Genomic DNA, 8,973 nt, shown 5'->3' with positions numbered 1-8,973 from the left:
GGAGAGCCAGGAGGGGGCAAGAAAAAGGCTTGGCAGGAAGGATTAGGGAGAACCCAAAGACATTTTACTCATACGTGAGGAATAAGAGAATGATCAGGGTGAAGGTAGGGCCGATCAGGGATAGCGGAGGGAACTTGTGCGTGGAGTCTGAGCAGTTAGGGGAAGCCCTAAATGTGTTTTTTGCTTCGGTTTTCACCAAGGAAAGGGAACTTGTTGTAAATGAGAACTTTGAGGAGCTGGGAAACAGGCTTGACCAGATCAAGATTGATGGAGTTGATGTGCTGGAAATGTTGGCAAACATTAAGATTGATAAGTCCCCAGGGCCAGACCAGATTTATCCTAGGCTGCTCCGGGAAGCGAGAAAGGAGGTTGCTAAGCTGCTGGTGAGGATATTTGCCTCCTCACTCTCCACGGGAGTCGGACCGGAGGATTGGAGGGAGGTGAATGTTGTTCCTCTTTTCAAGGAGGCAATTACAGACCAGTCAGTCTTATGTCTGTTGTCAGCAAAGGTTTGGAAAGAATTCTGAAGGATAGGATTTATGACTATTTAGAAAAGCATAGTATGATTAAAGGCAGTCAGCATGGCTTTGTGAGGGGCAGGTCATGCCTCACAAATCTTATTGTGTTCTTTGAGGAGGTGACAAGACAGGTTGATGAATGTCGAGCAGTGGATGTGGTGTATATGGACTTCAGCAAGGCATTTGGTAAGATTCCCCATGGTAGGCTCATTCATAAAGTCAGGAACTATGGAATACAGGGAGATTTGGCTATCTGGATTCAGAATTTGTTGTGACAGAAGGCAGAGAGTGGTTGTAGATGAAAAGTATTCTGCCTGGAGGTCAGTGTTGAGTGGGGTCCCTCAGGGCTCTGTTCTTGGGCCTCTGCTCTTTGTAGTTTTTATAAATGACTTGGATGAGGAGGTTGATGGGTGGTTAGTAAATTTGCAGATGACAAAGATTTGTAGGTGCCGATAGTATAGAGGGCTACTGCAGGCTGCAGCGCAACATGGACAGGATGCAGAGCTGGGCTGAGAAATGTCAGATGGAGTTCAACCTGGATAAATGTGAAGTGATGCAGTTTGGAAGGTCAAACTTGAATGCTGAATATAGGATTAAAGACAGGATTCTTGGCAGTGTGAAGGAACAGAGGGATCTGGTTGTGCAAGTACATGGATCCCTCAAGGTTGCCACCCAAGTGGATAGGGTTGTTAAGAAAGCATATGGTGTTTTGGCTTTCATTAACAGGGGGATCAAGTTTAAGAGCCGCGAGGTTTTGCTACAGCTCTACAAGTTCCTGGTGAGACCACACTTGGAATATTGTGTCCAGTTCTGGTCGCCCTACTATAGGAAAGATACAAAGGGTTTGAAGAGGGTGCAAAGAAGGTTTACCAGGATGCGGCCTGGACTGGAGGCTTGCCTTATGAAGAAAGGTTGACTAAGCTTGGACTTTTCTCTCTGGAGAGAAGGAGAAAGAGAGGTGACCTGATTGAAGTGTACAAGATAATGAGAGGCATGGATAGAGTCAATAGCCAGAGATGTTTCCCCAGGGCAGGATTGACTGGCATGAGGGGTCATAGTTTTAAGATATTAGGAGAAAGTTATAGAGGGGACGTCAGAGGTAGGTTCTTTACGCAGAGAATGGAATGCATTGTCAGCGGTGGTGGAAGCAGAATCATTAGGGACACTTAAGTGACTGCTGGACATGCACATGGACAGCAGTGAATTGAGGAGTATGTAGGTTAAGATATTTTATTTTAGATTAGATTAATCCTCGGCACAACATCGTGGGCCAAAGGGCCTGTTCTGTGCTGTACTTTTCTATGCTCTATGTTCTCTGTTCTATTACAAACAACAGAAGTCCCAGCATCGATCTTTGCAGAACACCTCTGGTTACAGACCTCCAGTCAGAAAAATAATTCTCCAAAACTACCTGTCGTCTGTTACCAAGCCAATTTTGTATCCAACATACCCAGTCACCGTGGATCCTGTGTGACAAAGTCTTCTTGACCAGCTTACCATGATAGACCTTGTCAAATGGTTCAGTAAAGTTCAAATTGAGAGCTTTCACTGCCCTATCATCCTCACCACTTCCTCAAAAAACTCAAAAATCAGATTTTTGAGTCATGACCTCCCCTGCACAAAGGCACGCTGACTATCCCTCATAAATCCATTCTTTTCCAAATGAAATTAAATCCTGTCCCTAAGAATCTTCTCCAATAATTTCCCTAGCATTGACCTAAGACTCACTGGCCTATAATCTCCTGAACTATCTATTGCCATCCTTAAACAAAGGAACAACATTGGCTATTCTCCAGTTTTTGGGACCTAACCTGTAGCTAAACTGGATACAATGATCTGGATCAAGGCCTCAGCGAAGACGGCACAGTGGTCAGCATTGTTGCCTCACAGAGACATGCTTTTAGTAAGATGCAAACATGTTGCAGATAGGCTTGCCTGACATCTGAAATCGGGAACAGAAAACACTCCTGTTGGAGAGCTTCATCACATACGTTTATACCATCAGTGATTATTAAATATTTGATTCTCGTCCAATCAAGTTCTCTTGGACCCCATTATTATGTCCTGCTCTGGGACTGGAAGATATTGTCCACCATCTCATTTTGATTCTTCTAATCTCAAGCATTTTTTCTGTCCATCCAATCCCCACCCACTCCACCCCCTCCCACCCAACCACACCCACTGTACTCTCTCTTCCCACTTACATCCTTTTCCCTGCTCCACCCACTCTCACACATCCTCCATATCCTCTCTCTCACAGGCTCTCTTACTCCTCGTTGCTTCCGCGCGGTACACTGTCATCTCTGATTTTCTTTCTTAAATTATTCTCAGGGTTGCTGTACATGTTGCTGAAACACCTGGTGGATCGATATAATATTTACTATGCCTGCGTTCCCACTAAACTCAACCATCGGCTACACTCTGCTGCAATCGGCCAAGTCATCATTGCACCAATCCTCTGCATGTTTTGGCTCCTCTTCTTCTCAGTGCTGAGACTCGGTATGTAGTCACCTTACTGAACATTGCAGAGTGACTAGGAGTTTTATTTGTAAAACTGCAGATGCTGACAAGATACTCCATCCTCCCTGACATTGACCCAAATGAGCAACACCAGTTACCCCATCCTGATCCCAACTAACAGACATCAGAACTCCAACCTGACCCCAACCGACAGACACTAGGCTGCAGCCCACCCTCAGATGACCATGACAGAAACCTGAACAGTGTGAGATCTGACATACATCAACAGCACTTCACTGAGGCACCAAATGCACCACCCTCAACTAAGCCCAGCTCCCAACTAGCTAACCACTGAACATCCTCAGACTAGACAGCCCGAGACTAAAGGATCCCCATCCCACCCTACCTGTTGACCAAAACAACCTTTATCTTCCAGGTTGATTTCACATCCACTGCCCTCATCCCTGACTCCAAATGGAGAAACCCAGGTTACTGCCAATTCCCCGCAACAAGGAAGCAAGCTGAACAGATTTTAACCTGAGCCAGGTTCAAGAGAATTTAGATGCTGATCTATTTTACTGAAAGTTTACAAGAGATTTGAGCACCTTTTATAGCAGTAATTATGGTTGTATTTCTAGGACCAGTCCAACCCATCACCCTCTTCACCTTTATCACTCTGCTCCTCTGCATCATCTTCTCGCTGTTTGGATTCTGCATCAAAGGACTGCACAAACTCCAACCTCAAAACTACCAGGTAAATAGTGTCCAACTGAAAGGGACATGGGGCATGGAGGCTGCTGTCGCTGTGAGGGGAAGGAAAGCAATTAATGGGACGGGGGAGCAAGCTGTTAGGGAAGGGGGTGTGAAGGCAAGGTATAGGAGAGAAGTGGGAGGAGTGTGAGGAGAGACCAGCGATAAAGAGAAAAATGGCAAGATTTAAGGAGAAAAGAAAAGATGATGAGTAGGATCAGCTAAGAAAGGATGATGTCTACGAAGTGAGTGTGTGTGAGTTTAATGTGGGTGATCTTGTGGGTAATGGAATGTGAGAAGGACAGAATGAGTATGTAGGTTGTGGTAAGGGAAAGGTTGATGGTGGAGTGGTTTAAATGGGTGAATGACATGAAGGATAGACAAGTGTATGGTGGGTAGGGCAGCACTGTTGGTAGAATGGAGTGGGATGTGAGGGCTAGGGGAAGACATCTGGGTCTATGGGGAATGAGAAAGGTCTGGGTGCATTACACAGAGGTATTATCATTATCATGAGGTACAGTTAGAGAGTCAACATGGATTTGAAAAGGGTAGGTTGTGTGTAACAAACCCCTGTCTAGAGAAGACTTTGAACGAGGTGCGTACCAGCCAAAAAAAGAGCTGTCCCAATCTTGATCCATTGCCCTGTAGGTCACAACAAATCAAATGCATGTAAATGCAATAAAGGTTTCTACTTTCATTTTTCTTGCTACATGTTCCAGACACCTGCCAATCTGTAGGTGAAAATATCTATCCTTAACTCCCTTTTATTTCTTCCAGGAATTATGTTAATTCTGTGTGTGTGATTATTACTCTCTCTGTTATTGGAAATTCCTATTCACAGTAACCAGGGCCCTCATTTTTATCCACAGCACTCAGCAGTTAAATCTCCCTTCAGCCTCCTCTATTTCACAGAAAATAACAAAACCTATCAAGGCTTTATTGCTGAAATTCTTCATTCCTGGCAATGTCCTTGTAAATCTAAAACAGAATTTAACAAAGAACTGCAGATAAATAAAACAAAGAACTGTGGATACTGAGATCGGAAACAAATGCAGAAAGTGCTGGAGAACCTCAGCAAGTCTGGTGCCATTTGTGTAGAGAAAACCTGAGTTAACATTTCAAGTCATGGAGTCATAGAGTCCTATAGCACGGAGACAGGCCCATTGGCCCCAACTGGTCCATGCCAACCATTTCCCTGCACTTGACTCATATCCTTCTAATCCTTTCCTATCCATGTATTTGTCCAAATGCCTTTTAAATCGAGGGCCGAAGGGCCTGTACTGCACTGTAATGTTCTATGTTCTATGTAAATGTTGGTAATGTACCCGCGTCAACCATGTCTGCTGGCAGCTCATTCCATAAAAAAGTTGCCTCTCAGGTTCCCTTTTATTCTTTCCCCTCTAACCTTAAACTGATGCTCTCTAGCCTTCGATTCCCCTTCGATTGGAAAATGGACTGAGTGCATTCACCCTTTCCATGCCTCTCATGATTTTAGACACTTCTATAAGATCTCCTCTCAGTCTCCTACACTCTAAAAGAAAAAAGTCCTAGTTTGTGCAACCTCTCCCTATAACTCAGATCATTGAGTCCTGGCAACACCTTTGTAAATTTCTTCTGCACTCTTTAATAATATCCCTCCTATAGCAAGGTGACCAAAACTGAACACAATACTCCAAGTGCAGCCTCACCAACGTCCTGTACAACTGCAACATAACTTCCTAACTTCGACACTCAATGCCCTGACTGATGAAGGCCAGTGTGCTGAAAGCCTCCTTCACTGCTTTGTTTGCCTGTGATTCATTTTCAAGGAACCGTGTACCGTGAACTCTAAGGTCCCTCTGTTCCACTACACTCCTTAAGGCCCTACCATTCACCATGAAACTCCTACCTTGATTTGACTTTCCAAAATGCAAGACTTCACATTTGTCTATAGTAAACTTCATTTGCCATTTCTCAGCCCACTTCCCCAACTGATCAAGGTTCTGCCGCAATTTCTGATAACCTTCATCACTGTCCATGATACCAACTATTTTGGTGTCATTTGCAAACTTATTAATCATGCCTTGTACATTCTCATCTAAATCATTGATATCGACAATAAACAGTAAAGGGCCAGCACCGACCCCTGAGGTACTCCACTACTCACAGGCCTCCAGTCTGACAAATATCCTTCCACTATTACCCTCTGCTTACTATCATCAACCCAATTGTGCATCCAATTTGCCAGCTTCCCCTGGATTTGATGCAATCTAACCTTCCAGAGCTGCCTACCATGTGGAACCTTATCAAAGGCCTTATTGAAATCCATAAACACCGCGTGTACCGCCCTGCCCTTGTCAACCCTCCTGGTCACTTCATCAGACAACTCTAACAAATTTGTGAGGTACGATCTCTCACTCACAAAGCCATGCTGATTATTCCTAATCAAATCCTGCATTTTCAAATGCATGTATATCTTATCTCAGAATCTTCTCACGTAACTTACCCACCACAGATTTTAGGCTTACTGGTCTATGGTTCCCAGGTTTTTCTTTGCAACCATTCTTCAATAAGGGCACAACATTCACTATCCTGTAGTCTTCCGGGATTTCAACCCTGGCTAACGATGATGCAAAAATATCAGCCAGGGCCCTGGAAATTTCTCCTCTAGCCTCTTGTAGTGTTCTTGGATGCATTTGGTCAGGACCAGGAGATTTATCCACTTTCATACGTTCTAATACACCCAACTCCTCCTCAACTGTGATATGGACTGTCCCCAAGATATTACCAATAACTTTCCCAAATTCCCAAGTCTTCATGTCTTTCTCGTGGTAAACACAGAGAAGAAATATTCATTGAGGACCTCACCCACCTGCTGTAGTTCTACACATATATGTCCACTTTGATCCTTGAGGGGTCCTATTCTCTCTCTAGTTATTATTTTTCCTTTAATATACTTAAAGGACCTCTTTGGATTCACCCTAATCTTCTCAGCCAAGGCTAAGTCCCATGACACTTTGTCAGGACTGAAAGCAGCTGGGAAAAATGGTACTTATGCAGATGATGGAAGTGGTGACGAATGGAGGAGAATGGGATTGGTGAGTAGGAACGAGTCTGAGAGATGGAAACAGTGCCCAGAGAGAGAAAAAAAGATGAGAAGCAGACAAAGAGATTGCTAATGATAAGTCAGGAGAGAGATATATGCTGAATGTGTGTTAATAGGAAGTATAATAGGTGAAAATGGATCAGCTGTGCTGGGAACAACCATACAGAACACTTCATGCCTTCGCCTCAATGAATTTTGGGCAGAACATGAAATCAGATTTTTCTTCTGTCCCGTTTGCTCCTGTGCCCATATTGTTGGATAGGAGTCTTTTCCCTGTCCCACGGACTCCTTCTCTACCTTCAACAGGCACTCTCCACCTAGAGCCTTCCCTCTGGTCTCCTACCTGGACATTGCAAACTGTTGACATGAAATCACTTGCCTTAATTTCTCTGCTCACCTCATACATTCTAACCTACCTCTTTCTGAACTGACTGCACGCCGTGATCTGAGATCCAATCCTGATATTGTAATCAAACCTGCTGACATCTGAAGTTGTCTGGTGTACTGGTACCTAACTTGTGAAGGCTGAGTGACAGCTCTCAGACACCTCCTCTTGTCTTCCTCTGAACCAGAACCCCACCATTGAACATCAAGCTATTGTTTCCACGTCTGTCACTAACCTCATCTCATCTGGGGATCCTCCCATCCCATCTCACAAGCAGCCTCTCACTCATATGGACAGTCCCCAGGATATGACCACTAACTTCCCCAAGTTCCCAAGTCACAATCCTCTCACCCCATACAGCCGGCTTCTTCCTTCCTCCGAAAATCCACAAACAAGACTTCCTGGGCAGACCCATCTGTTGCTGCCTCATTTCCTCTTACCTTGACTCAGTTCTTTTCTCCCCCTTTGCAGTCTCTTCCCATTTAGGGGAAAGCAATATTATTATCTTGCAACTATTGATTGAGACTCAGGTAATATTCTGGGGACCTGGGTTCAAATCTCACCATGGCAGACGGTGGTGTTTGAATTTATTATTAAAAAAATCTGAAAATAAGACTCTAATGATAACGATAAAACCATTGCTGAAACCACCTGGTTCACTAATGTGAAAGAAATCTGCCATCCTTACCTAGCCTGGCCTACAAGTGACTCTGGACCCACAGCAATGTGGTTGACTCTTAACTGCCCAATGAACAACAAAAACTGAAATTGCTGGAAAACACAGCAGATCTGGTAGCATCTGTGCAGAGAAAGCAGAGTTAATGTTTCAGGTCCGGTGACTCTTCTTCAGAACTGATAGTAGCTAGGAAAAGGTTGGTATATATTTATTTGGTGTTGAGGTTATCCGTTTGTCTTTTTGTTAGTAAGGATACAATAGTTTGTCTGACATGTTTGCTGTGTCTCTTTGGTTATGGTTACGGACACACAGAACAGACTACACAGGTACAGACAAGAAATTGTCTGCCAAAAATCATTAATTTCAAAAACAACCAATCAGGAGTGGACCACCACAATCGAACAGGCCATCACCACAGGACAGATCAGAACCTTGTACAGAAAGTGAAGAGCACTACAAGACAAAATGACTAAGCTAACCAACAGCAGAGAAGGCAACACACACCTGGGTTAGAGACCGCTCCCACACACAGCTCACAGACACGGAAAGAACAATACTGGACTCAACTACAACCACAGGGACGCCAAGACAGCGGACTTCCTAGCAGCACTAGAATGCACACTCAGGAACAATGGACTGACAGAAGAGACACAAAGTATTGTACCCCTGATAACAAGGAAAAGACAAACACATAACCTCAACACCAAGGAGAGGGAAGCACTAAAAGCACTAAGGAACGATAAGAACATAATCATACTACCAGCAGACAAAGGCAGAATGACGGTCATTCTGGAATAAGCAGGGTACTTCTAAAAAGCGCAACTACTTGCAGATACCAACACCTACCAAAAGAGGGAGTTTGACGCCACCCCACAGCTCATCAATAGGATAAACAACACACTGAGGAACCTACAAAAAAAACGGACAGATAACCAGGATTGACCTACAGAGAATGAAACCTGAAAGCAACAACACCCCCAGATTCTATGGACTACCTAAAGTGCACAAACCAGACATTCCACTCAGACCCATAATATCACTACCAGGGACACCATCACACAAACTGGCTAAAGAACTACAGCAGAAACTGAAACACCTG

At 44.1% G+C, this 8,973-nt stretch overlaps 1 protein-coding gene across 4 annotated transcripts in view; it reads left to right on the top strand.

The window, feature by feature from the left end:
• Window positions 1–8,973, top strand: part of tmem63c (transmembrane protein 63C) — a 312,913-nt gene that overhangs the window by 229,325 nt on the left and 74,615 nt on the right. For all 4 annotated transcript variants that reach the window (XM_043701473.1, XM_043701472.1, XM_043701470.1 and 1 more), the window contains 2 exons: window positions 2,850–3,017; window positions 3,617–3,732. In XM_043701473.1, coding sequence (XP_043557408.1) covers window positions 2,850–3,017; window positions 3,617–3,732 — 284 coding nt within the window. The remainder of the gene's footprint in view (window positions 1–2,849; window positions 3,018–3,616; window positions 3,733–8,973) is intronic.

This window comes from Chiloscyllium plagiosum, chromosome 12 (genome assembly GCF_004010195.1).
Source record: "Chiloscyllium plagiosum isolate BGI_BamShark_2017 chromosome 12, ASM401019v2, whole genome shotgun sequence".
NCBI classification, from domain to species: Eukaryota; Metazoa; Chordata; class Chondrichthyes; order Orectolobiformes; family Hemiscylliidae; genus Chiloscyllium; species Chiloscyllium plagiosum.
The sequence above is the reverse complement of the archived record's forward strand: the minus strand, read 5'-3'. Positions and strand labels throughout refer to the sequence as shown.